Consider the following 24,648-nt stretch of genomic DNA (forward strand, 5'->3'; position numbering starts at 1 on the left):
GTCCTTATTTTGTTGGTTTTGAATTTCGTATGTTAATTTGCTAAATTTGGCGCAGTCTAATATTTTTTTAATTACCGTTTCTTTGTTTGGAATCTTGTCTTGTTTCCAGACTTGTGCATATGCTAATCTTGCAGCAGTAAGTAAGTGATTTATTAAGTAGTAATTTTCTTTGCTATGTTTGCCTCTAATCATGCCTAATAAATACATTTCCGGTTTTATTTCAATTTTATAGCCCAATATTTCTTCCATCCATGCCCTAATTTGAATCCAAAATTTTTTTGCTTCGTTACATTGCCACCATATGTGGTAGTATGTTCCCACTTCTTTTTTACACTTCCAACATTTGTTACTAATGTTTACATTCATTTTGGCTAGGCGTGCTGGCGCATAATGCCATCGGAAGAACATTTTATAAAGATTTTCTTTATATGGTGTTGACAAAGTCATCTTATAATTAACTGACCATAGTTTTTCCCAGTCTTCTAGCTGAATTGCATATCCAAAGTTGGTCATCCAAGATATCATGTTAGGTTTAACAATTTCTTCAATGTTTTCATAGTTTAATAGATAAATATACATTTTAGTTATAAATTTTTTGTCAGATCCTGTCAATATTTTGTCTATTTCATTTTGTTTATTACATATTCCAAATTGTACCAAGTCCCTTTTATATCTGCTTTGAATTTGGTAATATGGAAGCCAATCTATTACTATACCTTCCTCTTTAAGTCTTTCTCTAGTTTTAAGACTTCCTTTAGTGTTTAATAGGGCTTCGTAGGTTATTTTTTGTTCTTGGCTTATTATGTTTGGATGAATTTGAGCTTCTAGAGTGGATAGCCATCTGGGAATTTCATTATAGTATTTTTTCCTGACTTTCCGCCAGTGTGTCAATAGTGTATTCCGAATTTGGTGTTGTTTAAAGTGAGAATGTTTTGAGTGTTCTTTTTCCCACAAATGTGCGTGCCATCCTTCATTTATATCGTGGCCTTCTATTGTTAGAATTCTAGGATTTTCAAGGTTGACCCATTCTTTAATCCATAGTAATTTAGTGGCTTGGTAGTATATTTCTAAGTTGGGTAAACCGAATCCTCCTCTTGTTCTTAAATCTTGTAGGGCTTTCATGTTTATTCTAGGTTTTTTATTGCACCAGATAAATTTAGAAATTATTTTATTTATTTTAGCAAAGAACGATTTGTTTAGTTGTATTGGTGCTGTTTGGAAGAGATAGAGCCACCTTGGAAGTATATTAGACTTTATTGTATTGATCCTTCCCATTAAGGATAGATTTAACTTTGACCATTTTTCTAAATCTTCTTTTGTTTTTGTTAATAATTTTGTATAATTTAGTTCTTTCAGTGAAGAATACCTTGTCGTAAACCAAATCCCTAGATATTTAATTTTCTTTTCTATTTGAAAACCTGTTTCTTTTATTAATAATTTGTTTAAATCTTGATTACAATTCTTGGTTAATATTTTAGTTTTGTTCCTATTTATTTTTAAGCCGGCCACTTTCCCATAGTTCTCTAATTCTTTTACTAAATATATCATTGAGCTAACTGGATTCTCTAAGAAGAAGACCAGATCATCAGCGAAGGCCTGTGTTTTATAAATTTGTTGTTTAATTTGGGTGCCCTGTATTGATGATTCCCCTCTAATTCGGTTTAATAGTATTTCTATAGACATTATATATATTAAGGGAGATAGTGGACAGCCTTGTCTCACTCCTTTTTTAATATCGAATGTATTGGTTAAATCTCCATTTATAATTATCCTTGCCTTTTGTTTGGAGTATATTTTATTTATTGTATTTTCAAAGTTCTCTCCTAAATCCATAGTATTTATTAATTTTTTGAAAAAGTTCCAATTGAGGTTATCGAAGGCTTTCTCAGCATCTAGAAATAGCATTGCAAACTCCTTATCATTATGGCTTTCATAATATTCTAGCATATTTAATGTAATTCTTATATTATTTCTAATTTGTCTGTTAGGTAAGAAACCATTCTGATCAGAGTGTATTATTTTGTTTAATATTTTTTTAAATCTGTCTGCTATTATTGCCATATAAATTTTGTAGTCTACATTTAACAGAGATATTGGTCTATAATTCTTAATATACTTTGGATCTGTGTCTTCTTTATGTATCAGCGTTATGTTAGCTTCTTGCCATGATACCGGGCATTCTCCGTTCGTTAACATTTTATTATAAATTTCTAATAATAATTCTCCCGTTACATGGAATGTTGCTTTATAGAATTCAATTGGGAAGCCATCTGGGCCTGGTGTTTTATTATTATTCTGTTTCATAATTGTTCTTTCCAATTCTTCTTTTGTTATTTCTTTGTTTAATATTTCTTTATCTTCTTTACTTATTAAATTGATTTTACATGTCTCTAAATATTTTAATATATCTTCTTCCTTAATATTTTCTTCACTATACAATTCTTTATAGTATTCTAATGCAATTTCTTTCTTTTTTTTTAACTGGTAATGTGTTATTTCTTTTTTATCTGTTAATTGTTGGATTAATTTCTTCTCTCTTTCTTTCCTCAATTTATACGATAGCCATCTGCCAGGTTTATTTGCGTGCTCAAATTGATTTTGTTTTACTTCTCTTAGTTTCTTAGTTACTTCTTCTATCTCTATTAATTCTAGTTTGTGTTTTATCAGCATAATTTGTTGCCTTATATTTGGGTTTCCTGGGTCTTTTTGGGATTCTTTTTCTAATTTTCCTAATTTAAATATCCACTCTTTTTGATTTTGTCTTTTTTCCTTGTTTTTTCTTGATTTATAGGCTATTGTTAAGCCTCTTTGATAGGCTTTTGCTGTATCCCATAAATTCTGGAGGGAGGTATCTGGATTGTTATTTTCTTTTAAAAATAATTTCATTTCTCTTTCAATCCAATCTATATATTCTTGTTCTTTTAATAATTGTAGATCTAATCTCCAACTCCTATTTTTTTTCTCCTCCTCATTCCATATAATTTTTATTGGGTTATGATCAGCCCAATCGTTTTTATCAATTTGAATTCGTTTTATTAAGTTTCCTATCTTATTATTAACCCACGCCATATCAATCCTAGACCAACTTTGGTGCGCATTGGAGTAGAATGTATATTCTTTTTTATTTTGGTTCCTTGTTCTCCAACAATCCCTCAGGTTTAATTCTTCACACATCTGATCAAACGTTTTTGGCAGTACTTTTCTTTTTTTATATCGATTTTTATTAGCACTTTTGTAATCCTTAATGGGATCGATAATACCGTTAAAGTCACCTATCATGCAAATGTCTTCTACTTCTAATTCAATCAGTTTCTGGTGCAAGTTATAGAAGAATTTTTTTAAATTTTTATTTGGTGCATAAATTACTACTAATGATACAAATACATTAACAATTTTAACTGTCATGATTAAAGTTCTTCCCTTTTTATCTGCATATATTTTCCTTGGATCTAATTCTTTTTTAACGTAAACTGCAATCCCTCTTTTTTTGTTATGTGATAAGGACGTAAATACTTTCCCAATTTTCTCATTTTCTAATTGCTTTTCATTTTTTTGTGGAATGTGTACTTCCTGTAGACAAACAATGTCTAAATTTTGTTTTTGTAATTTATTGAATATACTATTTCTTTTCATAAATGAGTTTAAGCCATTTACATTAATTGAGATTAATTTAATTTCTGTTCCCATCCCCCTTTAATTCCTTATTTGTCTTCTGTTTGTCCTGTTTTCTTTCTGTGCTCTTGTCAATATTCTTTCTTCCTCCTGTACTATATCTTTAGAAGTTCCTTCTTTCCCGCTATCTGATTCTACCTGGGGTTCTTCTATCTCTTTTTGACTTCCTGTTTCCACCCTCTCTTCCGCTATTAATTCATCATAAAATTCTTGTGCCATTAGTTCGTTATTTACTTTTATTTTTTTCCTCTTCCATGTGATAAGCATCCCCTCCGGAATTAACCATCTGAAGGTAATTTTACTTTGATTTAACAAATCTGCCAACGGTCGGTATCCCCTTCGATTGTCCCTTAATTTTTTTGGGATTTGCTTAAGAACTCTGATTTCCTTCCCATTATGAATTATTGCTTCGTCTTTTGTAATTTTCAATATTTCATTTCTAATCTCCTTTTTTACACATCTCACGTGTACTTCCCTAGGAAGCTTATGTTTTCGGGCGTAGTTAGTGTTCACCCTGTAAATCTCATCTATTCCATTTGCTGTTTCTTGTTTATCTTTTTGTAATATATTAGCTATCATTTCTGTCATTGTCTCTACTAAATTCTCATCTTTCTCTTCTTCTACATTTTGGAATCTGACGTAAAATTCTGCTCTATCGACCTCAAAATTAATTATTGATTCTTCTAACTCTCTATTTAATTGCATCAATTTATCATCCATTGTTACTACTTTTTTGTCATTTTGTTCTACTTTCTTTTCAATTTGTTCTATTCTCCTTTCATTTTTTTCCAAAATTTGATGGATTATTTCAATTTTATTGTCCATTTTTTGCATATCTTCCCTCATTGCCTCATGGTTCCTATCTAATTTTTCCTCCAGTTTGAGCATTGTTTCTTGAATTGCCATTAATGCCTCCTGCGTTGTTTGTGGGGTGTTGCTAATATTACCAGTACTGCTGGCCTTTTCTGTTGCTAACATGCTAACTATTGATTTTTGGGTTGAGGGGGAGCCAGATGGTTTTTTTGTATATTTCTGGAAAGTTGCCATTTTAATCTTTTTAATTGATTATTAACTTGAATGTCTAATATTTTCTTGGAATCAGATGAGTCTAATATATAGTTAGACTTAAGGTATATAATGCGCAGTTAGACTTTTAATATTGAGCTACTTGTTGATGAGCTGTTATTGTTATTGTTCTTTTCTTATATTCCCCCCCTTTTTCCCCCCTCTTCCTTTACTCCAATAGATCAGTATAATTCATACCATGTAATTCAATATATTCAATAGTAATATTAATATTATTAAGCTAATATATATATTCTAAGTATAGATATTGTAGATATGTTATAGCTGAGATAGAAATAGGAATACAGATTAATTACTTATTTCGTTGTATCGTTAATACCATTCACTTCATAGGGATTCAATTCATCCAGAAAATAATAATAATCAACCTTTCTATTTGTTGTGGGGTTTTACCTAATTCTTCGTCCTTAGATTTTTAAGTTCACATTCAGGTTCAGTATATCAGAGTTCAATCAGGGTTCAATCAAGGTTCAATCAGAGTTCAATCAAAGTTCGGTCAAATTTCTTTTTCTTCCGCTATAAATAGCAAGTCATCAGTTAATCCGTTAATCAGGGAGAAAGTTAATTAGTAAATCAGTTAGTCAGTTTTTTCGATTTAGGGAAGGTAAAGAGGAGAGAAAAGAGATATAAATAAGTGCTTAGTTAAGCTAACTTCCTCCTCCCCCGATGTTCCTCTTCTCTGCACCTTCTTTTGGCTCTTTCCGCTTATCTTGTCAGCTTCTGCAGGCTCCTTCTTCACTTCCAAGCACACTCCACCGCTGCTGTTTATTTATTCCTCTGGTCGTGGACCTCAGCTCTTTACCATTTGTTCTTTAAGCTTCTTTAAACTCTGGAGCACTTCCTCCCTTTTCCGATCTCTCAGCAACCTCCGTATCTCCGTGTCTCGTCACTACCGCTGTAATTCTGTAGTTCCTGCAGTCTCCGTCGTTTGGCTCTTTTTTTCAAAAGTTAGTATTCTCCACCGTTTCTTTCAGTCACAAAACTCACAAACAGTTGTTAAGTTATTTAAGTTGTTTTTCAGGTTTCTCCTCCACGGGGTGCTTGTTAGTCCACTCCTATTGTTTTAGGTTTTAACTCCAAACGTCTTCCGGGTCTTCCAGGTTTCTCAGTAGAAATTTTTTTTTTTAGTCTTTTCTCCCCCACCGCTGAGTAGCCGCTAACCAACTTTGGTGGGTCCCACGCTGCTGCTCTCTCTTAACTTAATCTTCCATTAATTTGACTATATATATTTTTGTTATCATACTTGGGTTCTTCTTCTTTGTAAATAGGATTGTAGTTACACTCTCTTGCTTCCTCTGTTACGCTGGGCTGTCACAGCACTAACGTCACCATGTTGTTTGGTGACTCTCTTGCTTCGAGGTTTGCGAGGTTCTCACTCCTGCACACGGGGTGCTTGCTTCACACCTCCGTGCTAGGAGGAACCCTCGCTACTTCAGCCACCTCTCCAACGTGGTTGCGTCGAAATTCTGCCAAATTTCAACCCCCCGAACTGCAAAATCAGGCTTGGGAGAGCGGAGCTCTGCTCTCGCACGCCTGCTCGCCGTAGACCCGCCCCCGGAAGTCTCTGAAGTCCACAAATCTTAAAGTTGCCAAGGTTGGAGACCCCTGCTCTGGATGACCTGATTTGTAGGAGTTGCACTTGAACTGTTTTGTGGATTTTGATTAAGCAAATGTTACATGATATGAATGTGTTCGTTTTTAAGGTGTCAGAAAACTCTTTGTCTAAAATGTTGATCCCAGAAGCTCAATACAAAAGATGTTGCACTGCTGAGAATAGAAGCAAATTAAGGAGGAGTCCTCCCCCCCCCCTCATTCCACATTTTAAAAAGTAATTTCAAGCACTGGGAACATTACATATTATATTAATTCTGAGATTTTTCAAAACCCTAATTGTAAAGTGTGCCTTGAGGCATTCAAGCCCTATTTTCCTAAGTGACATGAATCGTACAATGATAACTATTTATCTGTTGCCTTTTAGTGAGTTGGGGGTACCTGGTACATATTCCAATTCAGCATTTGAGTAGTCTCCTAAGGTAAGATAAAAACGCTTTATTTTGTCATGTTGATTTCTAAGGCCTTTATTGACGTTCTCCATTCTCTGTCAGAACATTTCACAATTATCTATGACACAATTGACCTTTGGATGGGGAGCAGGAGGAGTGGGTTCAAGGCTGACTCCTGCCCCAACCTTCCCCTGGCAACCAGATACACTATTTGTCTATGAGCCTAATCCTAATAGTCTACAGCTGTGAGCTTGCAAACATGAAGTGAGCAAGTTGAGCCACGGTCAAAATGTCTAAGCCAGGTAATAGATGAGAAACTATGAGGTAAACTGCTCTGAATCACCTATAAGAGTTCATAAGAATGAGAGAAGTTGATGCAAATACAAGATATGTTAGCCTGAGATCAAAGCAGTCTAAAAATCCAAAAACTCAAAAATCCAAGAGAAGGTGCTAATCAAGGAAAATGGGTTCATTGCTACAAAATTTGAATTTGTTCTTTAACTGAGTATCAACCCTTCCTTTAGTCTAATATTTTATCCTTTCTAAAAGCTGCATGGTTGTTGGATTATTCTAGGACTTGATACTTGGTCAAGGTCTGTGAATGACACTTGACTATCAAAACTCTTAGTTGTGCAAGTTTCTATTCAACAGTTTCAAGCTCAATTGACCGAGACCGTTCCCACAATAGACTAGCTACCCACTGGCTTTACACTATATCTGAAAAATGCATCTGAAAACCTACCTGCAACCACCATGACACTCTCAGTGGATCAGCTACTTCTAAGATTAATATTAGCTTTTAAAACGGGCTTTAACTATTTATTTTATTTTATTTCCATAGCTGCCTATCTCACCAAATGATACTTTGCATTGTTTCCATTTCTAATTGTCTTGAGTGTCCACTTCACTGCCCAAGATATATGGAAACATATTACATAAATAATAATATAAATTATCCCATGGGGAAAATGAATTACTGATTTAATTTATCACAAATTAGACAGGGTATATTTTTAATAAAAAGATAATGCGCCCACATCCATAAGCCAACATATCTCGACACTCTGACAATTTCTATCTATGGAGATTCTCTATCATCGAGGTCATGGTTGTCCCAAAGGTGCTCAAAGGCTTGAGGTCATGAGACCAAATGGCTTCAATGACTCTCGGAGAGGGTGCTAATGACCAGATGACTGCAAAGAATTTGTCTCTTCTCCACCATTCAGTCAGAACTGAAGATGCTTCTTGAATGAGGAGTGAAACCTCTTTGAGGAAAAACCAAGGAAGTCCGGTTGCGTTTTGAAAAAAATACTTTTGAGTCTGACAACTTCCGTGTTTCCAATGATTTTTTCCTTAAACTATTATTTCAACATTAAATCCAGAAATTTAAGTATTTCTTGTAGCCCTACAAAATTAGTTTTAATTATAACATTTTCTATTGTGGCTTTACTCAAACTGGTGCTGCCCAATGGATTGTATTTCACCTTCTATAAATCTCAGCCAACATAACCCAAACCATTTAATTCCAGAAAGCATAAGTGTAAATTGAAATTCAACCTACTTAGAATGTGCCACATTAGGAAGCCTAATAATTTCAGTCCATATCAGATGTAATTGCTTTCTTAATCACTAGTTTCCTTTTTTTCATATTAATAAATAAACAAGTTATTTTTTTCTTTATATCTTACAGAACACATCTGGAATATGCTATGAAGAAAAATGCTGATGCAATGGAATATTCATACATGTCATTCAGTTCTGTTAATATTATTGATTAGGATTTGGGCTCACTGAAAGTCAGAGAAAATAAATTAATATTTCAAATACAGTGGTACCTCTATTTAAGAACTTAATTCATTCTGTGACCAGGATCTTAAGTAGAAAAGTTTGTAAGTAGAAGCAATTTTTCCTATAGGAATCAATGCAAAAGCAAATAATGCGTGCAAACCCATTAGGAAAGAAATAAAGGCTAAGCATTTGGGTGGGAGGAGGAGGAAGAAGAAGAGGAGGAGGACAGTCACTACTGAAGGAAGAAGGTGAGGTGAGGGGAATCAAAAAAATCCCAAACATTAAGGCTTAAAAAAAAAGAGGGACTCTGAGGCAGCGAAAACGAGCAGGCGCCTCCCTTACACCAGGCTCGAGGCTGCCTCCCATACAGTTCGCCAGAGAGAGAAACCCAGGGGGAATGGCAGGAAACTGGCTGGGCCTTCATGCCGCTCTCAAATTTCCTGGGACATTTTTCCAGGGTTCTTAAGTAGAAAATGGTTCTTAAGAAGAGGCAAAAAAATCTTGAACACACTGTTCTTATCTAGAAAAGTTCTTAAGTAGAGGCGTTCCTAAGTAGAGGTACCATTGTACATAGCTTTAAAAGATATGTTGCATGGAGCTTCCGTTCACCATCTAGCACTTAAAGGATCTTAAAACTTACCAGAACTCATTGTCATTTATCTTCTGACAAGATGTTCTAAAATGACCTATGTTCTTCCCTTGTTATTGGACTTTTAACTACTCACAACATTGCTAACTATTAGTATTGCTAAGAAAATGCTGTAAATATGCCAAGAAGTTTTTTTGAGAAATTGTGGCTGATTTTCCAAGATATACTAATTTCAGCATTGACTTTTAAAAAAAGAAATTTAAAATTTGTTTCTATTTTCTTGTATCAAGATACAGATGTAAAGACTTAATAAATCCTGCTTCTTTCAAAGTTTGCTTTTCATAATAGAAAAAACAACACAAAAATACACAAAAGACACCTGTGCTCCATAATTTTGAAGGAGAATATCCAGCTTTTGCAGCTGCCCTTGAAGTTTTTGAGACTTTACCAAAAACTGTTCACATACTGGAATTTATTTTTTTAAATATTGGCTAGAATCTTGTTTTCAAAAGCAAATGAAAGAGGACAACTTTAGGAAACTGTAAACTGCAATCAATGACATATTCTCCACATATCACAAATACATGAAAACTCAAAAGTGCTGATCATATACTGTTCATTTTCAGGAGTCAAACAAGCAATCCCTTTATTGTAATTAACATGGCTAATTATAAAAATGCTCTAAAAATCAATACTCCCTAGGGTATTGTTAGTTGACTTTTTGCTCCAATAAAGTCAAATATCAAGTCTCACCACATTGCGTTGCTTCTTACACTGTCTTACAACTAGAAAAGACAACTTTCTTAGCATGTTAAAGTAGTAATATAACAGATTAAAATCCTCACAAAATTCATTTGTATTGTCAAATCTCAGCCTAATCTATATCTTAGTGATGGAAGATATATTATAATTAATGGGAGGATGTAAATGTAGTAAAATCCATTATTTTCAAGTTAATGTTGTTATTGTTACTTGCAAAGTTGTGTCTGACCCACCGTGACCCATGAACAATGTTTTTCCAGGCCTTCCTGTTCTCTATCATCCTCTGGAGTTTATTTAAACTCACACCTACTGCTTCAGTGACTCCATCCAGCCACCTCATTCTCGGTCATCCCTTTCTTTTTTTGCCCTCAATTTTTCCCAGCATTAGGCTCTTCTCCAGTGAGTCCTTCCTTCTCATTTGGTGGCCAAAGTATTTGAGTTTCATCTTCAGGATCTGGCCTTCTAAAGAGCAGTCAGGGTTGATCTCCTCTAGGACTGACCGGTTGGATCGCCTTACAGTCCAAGGGACTTGCAGGAGTCTTCTCCAGCACCATATTTCAAAGGCCTCAATTCTTTGGTGTTCAGCCTTTCTTATGGTTCAACTTTCACAGCCATAAATTGCAACTGGGAAAACCATGGCCTTGACTATATGAACTTCTGTTGGCAGGGTTATGTCTCTGCTTTTTAGTATGCTATCTAGTAAGTGTCTTTTAATCTCTTGGCTGCAGTCCCGATCTGCGGTGATGGGGACTGCCAGGAATTGAGAGGTCTGGATGCCATGATCTTAGTTTTTTAGTGTTGAGTTTCAAGCCAACTTTCTTTGCCCGCATCAAGAGGTTCTTAAGTTCATCTTCACTTTCTGCTACTAGAGTGATATCTTCTGCATATCTGAGGTTGTTGATATTTCTCCTGGCAATATCAATTCCAACTTTTGATTCATCTAGCCCCATCTTTCTCATGATGTGCTCTGCATATAAGTTAAATAGGCAGGGCAACACTATACAGCCTTGCTGAACTCCTTTCCCAATTTTGAATAAGTCAGTGGTTCCCTATCCAGTTCTCACTGTTGCTTCTTGACCCGCATATAGGTTTCTCAAGAGACAAATAAGATGGTATGGTACTCCCATCACTTTAAGAACTTGCCGCAATTTGTTGTGATCCACACAATCGAAGGCTTTAGTACAGTCAATGAAGCAGAAATAGATGTTTTTCTGGAACTCTCTAGCTTTTTCCATGAACCGGCATATATTGGCAATTTGATCTCTAATTCCTCTGCCTCTTCTAAATCCTGCCTGCACTTCTGGTAGTTCTCAATTCACATACTACTGGAGCCTAGCTTGTAGGATTTTAAACATGAATTTACTAGCGTTTGAAATGAGTGCAATGGTGCGATAGCTTGAATGTTCTTCGGTATTGTCTTTCTTTTGACTTGGAATGTAAACTGGCCTTTTTCAATCCTGTGGCCACTGTTGCGTTTTCCAAATTTGCTAGCAAATTGAGTGTAGCAATTTTACTGAATCATTTTTTAAGATTTTGAATAGCTCAGCTGCGATACTGCCACCTCCATTAGCTTGTTGCTCAGATTTCCTAAGGCCCGTTTGACTTCACACTCTAGGACAGGGGCCCTCAAGCTTTTTAAACAGGGGGCCAATTCATGGTCCCTCCGACTGTTGGGGTGCTGGACTGGTTGGGTGGGCATGGCTAGGTCATGTGACTGGGTAGGTATGGCTAATTTAACAGTCCATTAAGCAATTCACACGAATTAAACTTTAATTTGTTTTGCTCCTGGGGTGTTTTACAGTGTTCCCTCACCACTTCGTGGTTCGCCTTTCACGGACTCAGTGCATCATGGGTTTTTGTACTGCAAGCTACTTATGCTGATCACCAGCTGCCAGCAGTTTGGCAGATCGAATCTCTCTTCCTGAATTGCACATAAACAGTGGGGGGCGACAGAGAGAGAGTGGGGGACACAAAACTCGGCCCGACTCCTCTCTCCCGCACTCTTCCCCCCCCCCGCTGAAGTGATGAGCTATCTCTGCTGGCGGTGCCGCCGCAAACTTTCCCAGAGAGCGAAGATGGTTCTTAACCGCAGCAGGAAACTGCTCCTTTCTCATCTTCCTGCGGCAGGCGAGGTTGACTCTGCAGGGTAGCCCACTTGCTTGCTCGCTTGTCTGCCCACCTGCCTTTTGCCCTCAAAGAGAGCAGGAGATATAGCTGGACGAAGCTGTGTTTGCTCGCCAGGCAAGGGTGGGGAGGGCAATTAAAGAGCTTTGCAGACACAGAAAGGAGAAGAGCTGGTGACAGAGCATGTGTTGGATGCAGGAGTTATCCTCAAATTCAATTTTTGGGCTGATTTGTTCCCTGTATGTGGATTTTTGTTTATTGCGGGTGGTCCTGGAACGTAACGTCCGTGATAAATGAGGGAACACTATATTTGCTTCTGTTTGTATGTTGCCCCTTTGGCTGCCTTTTAAAAAAAAAATTAGATCATTTTTTTAGGACTCTAGTGGTCCACTTCCGAAAACAATATAATAATAATATTATATCAATATTATATCTAATATTGTCAAGCCAATTTATACCTTCGGAACCATCTTCTGCCGCACAAATCCCAGCGACCAATAAGGTCCCACAGAGTTGGCCTTCTCCCGGTCCCATCGACTAAACAATGTCATTTGGCAGGTCCCAGGGGAAGAGCCTTCTCTGTGGCGGCCCCGGCCCTCTGGAATCAATTCCCCTTGAGATTAGAACCGCCCCCAGCATCCTTGCCTTTTGTAAGTTACTGAAGACCCACCTATGTCGCCAGGAATGAGGAAATTGAGATATCCCCAGGCCTATTTTATTTATTTATTTATTAGATTTGTATGCCGCCCCTCTCCGAAGACTCGGAGCGGCTCACAACAGGAACACAAAATACAAATCCAGTTTATGTATGGTATGACTGTGTTGTATGGTTTTAATGACAGGTTTTTAGATGTTTTTTAAATATTGGATTTGTCACTTGTTATTATTGTTGTCAGCCGCCCCGAGTCTTCGAAGGGAGGGGGGCAGCATACAAATCTAATAAATTATTACTACAACTCAATACAACTCAGCAAATGAGATCACTATGCTGGATTTCGTATTTCATCACCAGTCGGGCGCTTCCCAAGCACCTAGGACTGCGTGATGTAGCAGCAAATTATGTTTGCCGATCCCAGTAAAGCGGCCTTTTGCAATTGACAGATGGAGATTTTGTCAATTCCGATGGTTTTCAAATGTCCGCTGAGATCCTTTGGCACTGCGCCCAGCGTGCCAAGTACCACTGGGATCACTTTCACTGGCTTATGCCAGAGTCGTTGCAGCTCGATTTTTAGATCTTCGTATTTCACTAATTTCTCTAGCTGCTTCTCCTCAATTCTGCTGTCCCCTGGGATTGCAATGTCGATGATCCATGCTTTCTTTTTCTCCACAATCAGGATGTCTGGTGTGTTATGCTTCAGAATTCGGTCAGTCTGAAGTCGGAAGTCCCACAGTAGTTTTGCTTGCTCATTTTTGACCACTTTTTTGGACTTATGATCCCACCAATTCTTTGCCACTGGTAGATGGTAGTTCTGGCACAAGTTCCAGTGGATCATCTGTGCCACAGCATCATGTTTATGCTTGTAGTCAGTCTGTGTGATCTTTTTGCAGCAGCTGAATATTTTACTACTATTGAGTAATTACTATTACTATTATTATTTAGGATGACGATGCTGCAGCAGTTAAGAACAGGACCCACTCACAATAGCAGGATGAGTCACACTATACTCTTTTGAAGTGAGCAATATTTCTGATACAGTTAAATCTAATGTCAAGATTTCGAAGACCACTTTTCTGTTTCCAGAATTTTTGATTTGGGACTAAGAACACAGCACTCCACCACTACTAACCGTGACAGCCTCTAAAGTAGGATTGTTACAAAATTATCTAAAGCAATAGCAAACCAATGCCAAGAAAACTGCAAGGAATCGTTAGGCGCCGACGATATTGTTGGATAATGAAACGTCTTCAAGAAGAAATGAATGACTGTATATTTATAGGTTTTAACTGTCTTTGTGATTGTTTTAATTGCTGTCCGCCGCCCAGAGTCAGGAAGGAGTTGGGTGGCTTAAAAATCGGATAAATAATCAAAATAAATAAGTAAGTAAACAACCAAGCTCAGAGAGAACCGAGGATTCCATAATCAAACACAAAACAGAATTAAAAAAACTTTAAAACGGGGAACCCCGTTGAAATCTACAAGGCTGCAAATAATTCCCAGCCTGTCTTTTTAAAAGAGTGAAAAAGCTTATGCAGACAACGTTATCGACAGAGATGCCTTTTCAGCTTCATCGCTGTCGCTTATCTTCCACAGAGGAACCGAGAGAAACCGCGAGATTAAAATAGGGAGAAGTTTAACTTCGTTTTAAACGGTTTTGGTCCTTCGCGGCCCTCGTAATCGAAGGGGGCGGGGATTGCGAGTTAGGGTGAGTGTACCGGCAATGTTTTTACGTAGCTCATGAGCTTAGAGTGGTGCAATCCCGGAAGACGGAGATGGCGGCGGCGATGACGGCCTCGATCGGCGGCTGGCCACCCGGAGAGCCTAGTCTCGAATGGGGTAAGGCTGGCCGTGAGAGTAGAGAGCTCGGCGGCAACATCAAGCCGTACTTGGACACCATCGGCAGTAATGGCGGCGGGGGCGGCGGGAAGGGGGGAGACTGCTCCGGGCAGAAGAGATTTAATGAGAGTGACACCCCCCCGGCTGGAGAATTCTGGGAGTTGAAGTCCACGAATCTTAAAGTTCCCAAGTTTCGAGACCCCTGGTTTAGGGTATTTCCTACCTATGTCGCTGTATAAGGCAATTATTATTTTTATTCCTATGTTGACGTTTATTCCCGGAGGAAAGGAAACTTGTTAAAAGCCATCGAGGACAATTGTGACAGAGGCTCGTGGTTTTTCTCTGCTTTTCTTATAGAAGGCTCCCTCTGTATAAGCACTCTGTGAAAACTTTAATTAAATAAACGTCTGAACCTAACTTGATTGAGCCAGAGCAAGGGCTTCATCTTTTTTTTTAAAGCATATTTTCATTAACTTGATTGATGTTTTGAAAGATTTTTGGAATACTGTACTTTGTAGAATCATTAAAAGCCTTGACAGTTTCTGCCCTCGGATTTATTTTCTTACAAATGCAGGAGAAAGAGAAATGGGGGCGGGGGGGGGGCGGGTGGAGGGAACATACAATATCTAAGGCTAAGCCACCAGTATGGTTAACATAATGGCTAACTTTAATGGAAATGTGCTGCTCAGGAAATGCCCAAATGACATTCTTGCCTCTAAAGTTGATGGACTTGTTCCCCTTTTTGGGGGTGGGGAGAATGTGTTTAAAATGGGGAAATGGCATGAGAGAAAAATGTTGACAGTATTGCACTCCTGTTATAATTATCCACAGGTACAATAGTTTATGGCTCCTTTTATAGATTGTGCAAAAATCTAATAATTTTGTTTAATTACAAACAAAATACTTTCTGTGTGGCTCCTGTCAGTGGTGGAAGTGATAAAACATTCCATGATACCTGAACCAGGTCCTTCGTTAGCTTTTCTTTCCCGTGGATGCTAAGGATAAGACATCTTCAATATATTATGGTTTTTGACCATAACGTATTGAATGTATTATGTGTTAGCAGAGAAACAAACAAACAAACAAAAAAAGAATTCCTAGTCTTTGAGCTTCTGCAGTTTATTTCACTTTTATTTCCAAATTAAAATAATCTTGCAATTTGCAATAACGTTGGAATTCTGCATGTCTAAATAATACGACATGCAAATATGCTACAGTGTCATCTCATGGGCTGATGTAAGGCTAGTGCCTGAAAAGTAATCTAGTTCACAGTGTAACATTGCTGCATGCATCAGCAGTGGTGCTTAGAGATTTGTGAGCCTATATGAATCTTCATTATTTCTCAATTTTATATGGGTTGGTTGTTCAGGTTTTAAATTTGTGAAAGTTAAGAAACCGAACTTATGGATCAAGATCAATATGGATCAAGTTTAATCATTCAAAAGAAAGATAAGATAATAGTAATTCCATTTGTTCTGAGTGAAATCTGACTGCTTTCTCTTGGTAGGTGTTTTTGTTCTGCCTCCTAGACCAACTTGCCTAGTAAGCAGAGCAGCTGGGTCCAGATGGAACTCCTAAAAGTCTAATCTTAGCAAAATGAGAAACTTCATTCTGTCTTCCATTACTTTTCCCCCTGTCCTTCGAAATGCAGCTACGTCCTGGAAGATACAAAACCACTAGAGCAGTGATCATAAGCATAGCAAGACTCTCTCTTGCAGCACTAGCGATGTACAGGAAGCATGGCTGAGGAAGCATGGCAGAACAGTATTCTGGTTCCTCTGGTGCTGAACTAGAGCAGTGCTTAGAAATAGGTCAAATCAATGTCCAGACCCTAATCCAGTGCTTCTCAACCGTTTTTTGGCCATGCCCCACCTAAACTTCTCTTAAATCCTGTTTCTACAACCACCCCCAATATAATTCTTACTATTCAAAAAGTGAACTCCTACTCATGCAGAGGAAGCATAAAAGGCCATTACCTCAGTTTAAACAATGTTCCAATTCCCCCCATTAATAATCAAATTGCCCCCCCCCCCATAGGGTGTGGGAACCATGTTGGGTACCACTGCCCTAATCCTATAAAAATGTTATAGAAAGACTTGAAACAGGCAGTCCATGCATAGAAGCTCACCAACATCCCTGAGTTCTATAAACTGTTCTATAAAGAGGAATGGGCTAAAATTCCCTCAGACTGATATATGGTCAACTGATCAACATTATTGAAAATGTTTAGCTGCATTTATTGCTGCCCAAAGAGAACACACAAATTCCTAAAGGAGAGGTTCACATCCTTTTGCCATGCACAAATAGTTAGCTTTGGATCATTTTCCTGAAGAAATAAATGAAGAACTATTAAATGTTTTTTAACTAATTGGTTTACCTGGATTCTCTTTACTTAGTTTTAGGACTTGTTGTGGAAAACAGATCACATTTTAGGTCATATTTATGTAGAAATACAGATAAATTATAAAAGGGTTCAGAAACTTTAAGCACCACTGAATATGAAATAACTGGGCAGAGTCATCTACAGTGTTCCCTTGACTTTCGCGGGGGATGCGTTCTAAGACCGCCCGCGAAAGTCAAATTTCCGCAAAGTAGAGATGCGGAAGTAATTACACTGTTTTTGGCTATGAACAGTATCGCAGGACATCCCCTAACACTTTAAACCCCTAAATTACAATTTCCCATTCCCTTAACAACCTTTAGATTATTACTCACCATCATTACTGGTACTCACCATTGAAGAAGATACTTAATGATCCTGATAATTATTAGCATAATTATTAACAATAATTATGACATCACGGGTGGGAAAAACCATAGTGTAGGGAAAAAACCTGCAAAGAGTTTTTTAATTAATATTTTTTGAAAAATCTTGGTACAGTGGTACCTCGAGATACGAGTTTAATTCGTTCCGGACCTGGGCTCTTAAGTCGAGCAGCTCTTATCTCGAACGACTTTTCCCCATAGGAATTAATGTAAATAATTTTAATTGGTTCCAGCCCTCAAAAAACTCACAAAGTTAGTCTAAATTATGCAGAAAGACATGTTTTTAATGAAGAAATGTACATATAAATGAATAATGAAGTTTCTTTCACTTAACTTGTAAACTTTCTTAAACTTTTAAATTTACATATGTTCAACTTCTCTGCCACCCAATCCTGTAGGACAGAGGTCCCCAACCCTTTTTGCACCAGGGACCGGCTTTAAGCGATCAAGAGAGGAATGGGTGAATGAATGGACGGAGGGTGGGAAGGAAGGAAGGAAAGAGGGAAGGGACAGGAACAGAGGAAGGAAGCAAGGAAACTTATGAAAGGGGAGAGTAAGAGAGGAATGAGTGAAGGGAGGGAGGGAGGGAAGAAGGTGGGAAGGAGAAAGAAAAGAAGAAATAGAGGAAGGGAAGGTAAAAGAGAGAAAGAAAAAGAGCAAGAAAGAAAGCTGCAAGCACCCCCCCCCCCCGAGCCCCCCAGGCCGGCTGCAACCTTTTAAAACACGCGCGCCGCTTCACAGCTGTCTCCTGAAGCCGAACGCGGAAGTTAGCGTTTGGCTTCAGGAGACAGCTCCTTGGCGCTTGTATCTCGAATTTGGGCTTGTAAGTAGAACAAAAATATCTCTCCCCTCCCAGCTCTTATCTCGAGTTGCTCTTAAGTAGAGCAGCTCTTATGTCGGGGTTCCACTGTATAGACTTTTTGCGAATGTCGGACCCGCAAAAGTCAAGGGAACACTGTATTGCGATGGTGATGATATGCCTTCTAATCTCCAATCTGAGCCTAGTGAGAGATGCAACAGATGTCCTGTCCCAGGGCCTGGAGACTTTTCAGGACTGAATGAGGATAGGCAGGCTGGGACTTGACTCAAACAAGAGAGAGTGACTCTTAATTGAAGAACTTTCTGATTCTGGAATTATACCATCTTTGACTCTTGAAAGGGTTGTGGTCCTTTGAGTTCATAGTTTCATTCAGAGCTCTGGGAATCCATGTGACCAACAGGGACTTTGCCCAGCTGCGGCTGGTATGCCACTTATGACCTTATCTGAAACAGGATATTCCTAATTATATTTCTGTAATTTGATCTCCTTAATGTTGTCCTTAAAGACCACCTGGAAACTTCAGAATGCAAGAGCTAGCATGTTTGTTGACCAGCCTTGGTATTATAATGAATGATACACTATTATTATAATTGGTTGCCAGTATGTTTGTGAGTGCAATTCAGTATAATGGTTGCTACTTTTAAAGCCCTCAGTGCTTAGGGCCTTGGGATCTAAGATATTATCTTTCTCAGATAGACTTTAGTTATCAGGCTAGAGACTATTAACAGTTCTCATCTGTCAAGAGGGGACCAAACATTGGATGTTTTGCTAACTATTCCCTCTTATAAAACAACTTGGTTCCTGAGGTGAGGATAGCCTGGAAGCTGGTAAATATGTTTTTTTCCAGAAGCCTTTGGGGCTGGCTGGGCTATGGGTGGAGTGTAGAAATGTGTGCATATTTATGTCTGTACATTTTGTTATTAATCAACATTAACCGTTACAACTTTGTTATTGAAGCTTTAAAATTTAGGTTTATTTTGTTTAGTTGGTGCAGAAAGTTTGGAAGAGAAATAGACTTAGGTACATGGGAAAGGGTTTGGATATATAATTGGAAAATAACCAAATCAGTTTCATTCAAGGAAAATCAGATTAAGATGTTTTATAGATGGCATCTCTCCCACTAATAGACTTTCAAAAATGTTTCCAAACACATCGCCCAATTGCTGGAAATGTAAAAGAGAAATTGGTTCCTATTATCATCAATGGTGGACCTGTCAAAAAGCCAAGTACTGGAATAAAGTAGAAAGTTGGATAAAGGAAAATGCCTTCCAGGAAATCAGGAAAACCCTAGAATTTTTCTTACTAGGCATTACAAACCATAAATATAAAAAAAGATATACAGTGATCCCCCGCTCGTTGCGAGGGTTCCGCTCCAGGACCCCCCGCAACGAGCGGGTTTTCGCGAAGTAGCGCTGCGGAAGTAAAAACACCATCTGCGCATGTGCAGATGGTGTTTTTACTCCCACAGCGCTAGCGAGGAGCCGAAGATTGGGGGCGGCGCGGCTGTTTGCCGCCGGCATGGAGGGCTTCCTAGCAGCCCCCCAAACCCGGGTTGGGGGCCCGGGGGGCGCTGGCTCTCGGCGCTTTCGAGCTGAGTCCGGGAGCGAATTCGCTTCCGGACTCAACTCAAAAGCGCCGATAGCAAGCGCCAACGAACGGCTTGTCCACGCTGGTTCTCGGCGCTTTCGAGCTGAGTCCGGGAGCGAATTCGCTCCCGGACTCAGCTCAAAAGCGCCGATAGCAAGCGCCAACGAACGGCTTGTCCACGCTGGTTCTCGGCGCTTTCGAGCTGAGTCCGGGAGCGAATTCGCTCCCGGACTCAGCTCAAAAGCGCCGATAGCAAGCGCCAACGAACGGCTTGTCCACACTGGCTCTCGGCGCTTTCGAGCTGAGTCTGGGAGCGAATTCGCTCCCGGACTCAGCTCAAAAGCGCCGATAGCAAGCGCCAACGAACGGCTTGTCCACGCTGGCTCTCGGCGCTTTCGAGCTGAGTCCGGGAGCGAATTCGCTCCCGGACTCAGCTCAAAAGCGCCGATAGCAAGCGCCAACGAACGGCTTGTCCACGCTGGCTCTCGGCGCTTTCGAGCTGAGTCCGGGAGCGAATTCGCTTCCGGACTCAGCTCAAAAGCGGCGAGAATGAACGGCGTGGGCGGGCGAAGGGCGGGCGGCAGCGAGGAGTTTGCGTGGGCGGTGGGGAAACTCCTCGCTGACGCCAGCAAGAGGGGGAAGACCCAGGGAAGCCGCCCAGCAGCTGATCTCCCGGTTGCCATCTACGCATGCGTGCCCATAGAAAAAACGGGCACGCATGCGTAGATGGTATTTTGACTTCCGGGTTGAAAAATCGCGAAGTACCCTGTTCGCAATGGTTGGGGACGCAATAAACGGGGGATCACTGTATATTACTTGATAACCCATATCTTAGTAGCCTCCAGAATTGTTTTTGCCCAAAGATGGAAAGAAGCAGAAGTCCCAAAAGATGTGGAAGTAATTAGAAAAATTATAGAATGCGCAGAGCTGGACATGGTGATGAGGCGATTGAATAACCAAGAAGAATCAGAATTTTATAAAATTTGGGATAGGGTCTATACCTGGTTGAACAAAAGAAATTCTCAATGAATTTAAAAATATTTAAATTTACCATTTTGAAATGTGTATAAATAGAGATATGTAATAGAAGTTTTTATTCCTCTGAATTGATCTAATCAACAAACGTTTTTCCTTATTGTATTATGGAGACTTCTATTTTGAGCGGAGCAATTGTAACTCCTCTTTGTGTTATATGTTTTGTCTGGTTTCTTTATGTTTGTATGTGATGTGTTGTTATTTTTGAAAATAATTAAAAAATTATTTAAAAAAATTAGGTTTATTTTAGTAAACTATCTAAAGTCCAAGATGATTGAAGAAGTAGATATATATGTAAATAAACAACCACCTAATCTGGAAAAGAGCCTGTTTCCTGAAAAGTAAATGTTCATTTATATATTTTAAACAATGAATTTTGGAATGAAAATAATTTGAAATAACATACAATAAAATTATGTTCTCCTTCCTTGTTTTGATACCATTGCAGAATTTGCCCAGTGGAATGCTCTGCACACCTTATTTCTAGAAAATGAGGAAGGGCGGAATTATTTTATGTGTTTTATATACCTTGTGTGTTTATTTAAATTCTAGAATCTCTTCTCTTCAGTGAAATTGGTGATCTCTTAGAAGAAGATGAACTTCAACTAGATGTAGAAAATGAAACCTATGTGAGTAGGAGGAAAGCATTATTAACCTTAATTATTTATACTGTATACATATGCTGATTTTTATTGTTTTCAACCCAATAAAATACTACAAATAATTTTATGTCAAGGGATTTAGGATTTTATTCAACCACGAAAAGAAATCAGTTGTGGTTGGTCACACAGTAGTTAAGGAAATGTGGTTTCCCTCTTTGACTCTATCGGAAGCCTGTTGTGAAGGTCGCAGATGGTAATCATATGACCTCGGATGCTACAACTGTCATAAATACATGCTGGCTGCCAAGCATTTGAATTCTGATCACATAACCATGATGGTTTATTATTATTATTATTATTATTATTATTATTATTATTATTATTATTATTATTTAATTGGATTTGTATGCCACCCCTCTTGGGGTGGCTCACAACATGTCAAAAAACAATATACAGTATACATAACTAAAAAATCCAATTAATATAACTAAAACTTAAAAAAACACTAATAGAGTTAAAATCATCCACTACCATTCACTTATCGAAACATACTACATTGTTGCAAGTGTGAGGATCGATTGTAAGTCACTTTTTTCAGCATCATTGAATGGCCATTAAGGTAATTGTTGTAAGTCAAGGACAACCTATATTGCATATTTTAAAAGATTTCTCACTGTCTTTTTCTTGCATTATTAAATTTGTATTTTATTGGAAAGTGAGTAATCAGAAAAAACCAATTTTGCAGTAATTCCCGAAATGCTGATTATTTCCATGTTAAAATATGGACTTGGAATTGGTTGAAGTAGGGGTCAACAAACTTGGCAACTATGCGGATTGTGGACTTCAACTCATAGAATTTATTTATTCATTCTTTTACAGGCCACCCTTCTCCGGGTGGCTATAAGGTAAAACAATATAAAATTTAAAAACCCCAAATGTAAAAAGAGCCATTCAGAATACAAAATTTAAAAACCCCAGACATTAGAGGACCATTCAATCAAAAATCATACCACTATCGGCCAGAGCAGAATGTTCATGCTCAACGGCCGAATTCTGGGAGTTGAAGTCTTCAAGTCTTAAAGTTGCCAAGTTTGAAGACCTCTGGCTTAAAGCATCTGATTATTGGGAATTGGGAGAAAGTGAAATATTAATTTGTAAAATAGTGTTATAGTGCTGTCATGGCTAAGATGATTTCTTCTGTCTCTGTATGAAACTCTGTATGTTGTCAAAATCAAAAAGCTTTTTGAAATTTAATTTTAAAATTTGAGCCAAGCTATACGAAAAGCATATTGATAAGTTGATATGTGAATTCTACTTGTATTAAGAAATATGTAATGGACAGTAAATAAAATATTAAAACATTTCTGTAGCGTAAGCAATCTGTATTAAATAATTACTAAGTTGTTTAAATACTTATATACCAATAACATAACAAATGAAATGCCAGTGCTGTGGATTATTGAGGTAATATTTTATGGGGGATTATGCAACATTGATGGTCCAAAGTTTCGCATTTGTAATTACTTACTGAACGCTGGTGAAAAATAAAAGAGAACATATGTATAGCCATAAAAGATTATAATGTCAAATATTACTTTGGTAAACATTCTGTAGCTATTAGGCTGTGTCCTGGAAGGCATGGCTTGTTTGTGTTTAATAAATAAAGCATATTGTTTCAGAATTATAAAAGGAAGAAACGAAAGAAAGAAGGTAATAAAATTAATCTCTTGATAGTGGCCTAGTATTTTTATCTTTTATTTTCAAGGAGTTTATTTGATAAAGCAATACTGTAATTGTTTTGCAGCTGGCCACTTCAGTTCTCTCCATAACCTTGCTTACTGTCCTTTATAGGAAAGCAATCTTGGTGACCTTGACTTTGGTTTAGATTTGATGTCTTGGGATTCAGAGGCATGGGATATTATGAAGCAAACTCCAGCAGGTAATTTCTGATTGAGTTGTTTATGACAGTAAGAAGTTGTAGAATTGTATAACTCTTTAAAAGATATCCTTTTCCTCAAAGAACTTAAGCCAAGAGAGGGAAATATTACTTATCAGGAACAGCTAAACTAGGACAAAATTGCTTTGGAAGCAGACTAGGTGATAAATTTTAGTCAAAGTAGTTTGCTCTAACTGTTCCTACTTTTTGACAATTAGACCAAATGAAATATGGATTTGTAAAAAAAGTTAGCATTCCTAACTTTTGCATACATTCTTTGCAATAGTAGAATATTTTCTATTTTACAAAGCAATTGATGAAATAGTTTTGACATTCTGATGAATAGGTTAGTTATATATGGACAAAGTAGTTGGCCATTGGTACACCAAGTTTGTAAATCTGTAGTAAATCAACAATCCCTTGTCAATCTTGAGTGAAGTACAAATAGTGCAAGCTTGTCTTCAGAAGTTGTGGGAGCTTCATCACTGGAAGCTTTCAAAAAGAGACTGGACTGCCATCTGTCAGAAATGCTGTAGGGCAGTGATGGCGGACCTATGGCATGGGTGCCACAGTTGGCACACGGAGCCATATCTACTGGCACACAAGCCATTGCCCTAGCTCAGCTCCAATATGCATGTGCATGCCAGCCAGTTGATTTTCAGATCACACGGAGGCTATGAGAGGGCACTTTCACCTTACAGAGGGCCTCCGGGGAATGGGGGAGGGCATTTTTGCCCTCTCCAGGCTCCAGGGAAGCATCTAAGAAAGCCATGGGAAAAGACAAATTTCCCATGGTGTTAGGAACTAAAGCTTCTATCCTGGCGCCTTGGAACATATTTTTACAATCCGACCAATGTTTACAGTGGGGAGTGTCCCTCTGACCTTTCTGCCAATCAGCTGAAAGCTCTGTTGGGAGAATTTGTGCTAGACTTATGGTTGGGGATTGCCACAACATGAGGAACTGTATGAAGGGGTCACGGCATTAGAAAGGTTGAGAACCACTGATCTTGAGCCTGGGGAGGGTGAAAAACAGGCCTACCAGGCCCACAACAAGTTGGGAAATGGGCCATTTCTAGCCTCCATGGGGAAAGGGAGGCTGTTTTCACCCTCCCCAAGCATTATAGGTGTGGCCACCCACACATGTGCAATAGCATGCACACACACACTTTTGGCACCCATGGGAAAAAAGGTTCGCCATCACTGCTATAGGGTCTCCAGCTTGAGCAGAGGGTTAGACTACATAACCTACTAGATCTATTCTAACTTACAACACAATAGGGACCAGGAAATTCATTGTTAAGTGGTGCATCTGAAGTGAGGCATCAGACAACTGCGCCCATATTTTTAATTTTTTTTGCCACTAGCATTAAGTGAATCAGCTGCA

At 38.3% G+C, this 24,648-nt stretch overlaps 2 protein-coding genes across 6 annotated transcripts in view; both read left to right on the plus strand.

Moving 5' to 3' along the window:
* Positions 1-9,468, plus strand: part of SELP (selectin P) — a 55,736-nt gene extending 46,268 nt beyond the window's left edge. For all 3 annotated transcript variants that reach the window (XM_070746710.1, XM_070746711.1, XM_070746712.1), the window contains 2 exons: positions 6,737-6,791; positions 8,452-9,468. In XM_070746710.1, coding sequence (XP_070602811.1) covers positions 6,737-6,782 — 46 coding nt within the window. In that variant the 3' untranslated portion in view covers positions 6,783-6,791; positions 8,452-9,468. The remainder of the gene's footprint in view (positions 1-6,736; positions 6,792-8,451) is intronic.
* A 4,882-nt stretch (positions 9,469-14,350) lies between these two features.
* Positions 14,351-24,648, plus strand: part of ATF6 (activating transcription factor 6) — a 111,012-nt gene continuing 100,714 nt past the window's right edge. Inside the window, exons 1-3 of one of the 3 annotated variants that reach the window (XM_070746761.1) lie at positions 14,351-14,518; positions 21,279-21,355; positions 23,180-23,267. In XM_070746761.1, coding sequence (XP_070602862.1) covers positions 14,455-14,518; positions 21,279-21,355; positions 23,180-23,267 — 229 coding nt within the window. In that variant the 5' untranslated portion in view covers positions 14,351-14,454. The remainder of the gene's footprint in view (positions 14,519-21,278; positions 21,356-23,179; positions 23,268-24,648) is intronic. The other 2 variants (XM_070746763.1, XM_070746760.1) reach the window with 2 other exon arrangements.

The sequence above is a fragment of the Erythrolamprus reginae genome, chromosome 3, assembly GCF_031021105.1.
Source record: "Erythrolamprus reginae isolate rEryReg1 chromosome 3, rEryReg1.hap1, whole genome shotgun sequence".
NCBI lineage: Eukaryota > Metazoa > Chordata > Lepidosauria > Squamata > Dipsadidae > Erythrolamprus > Erythrolamprus reginae.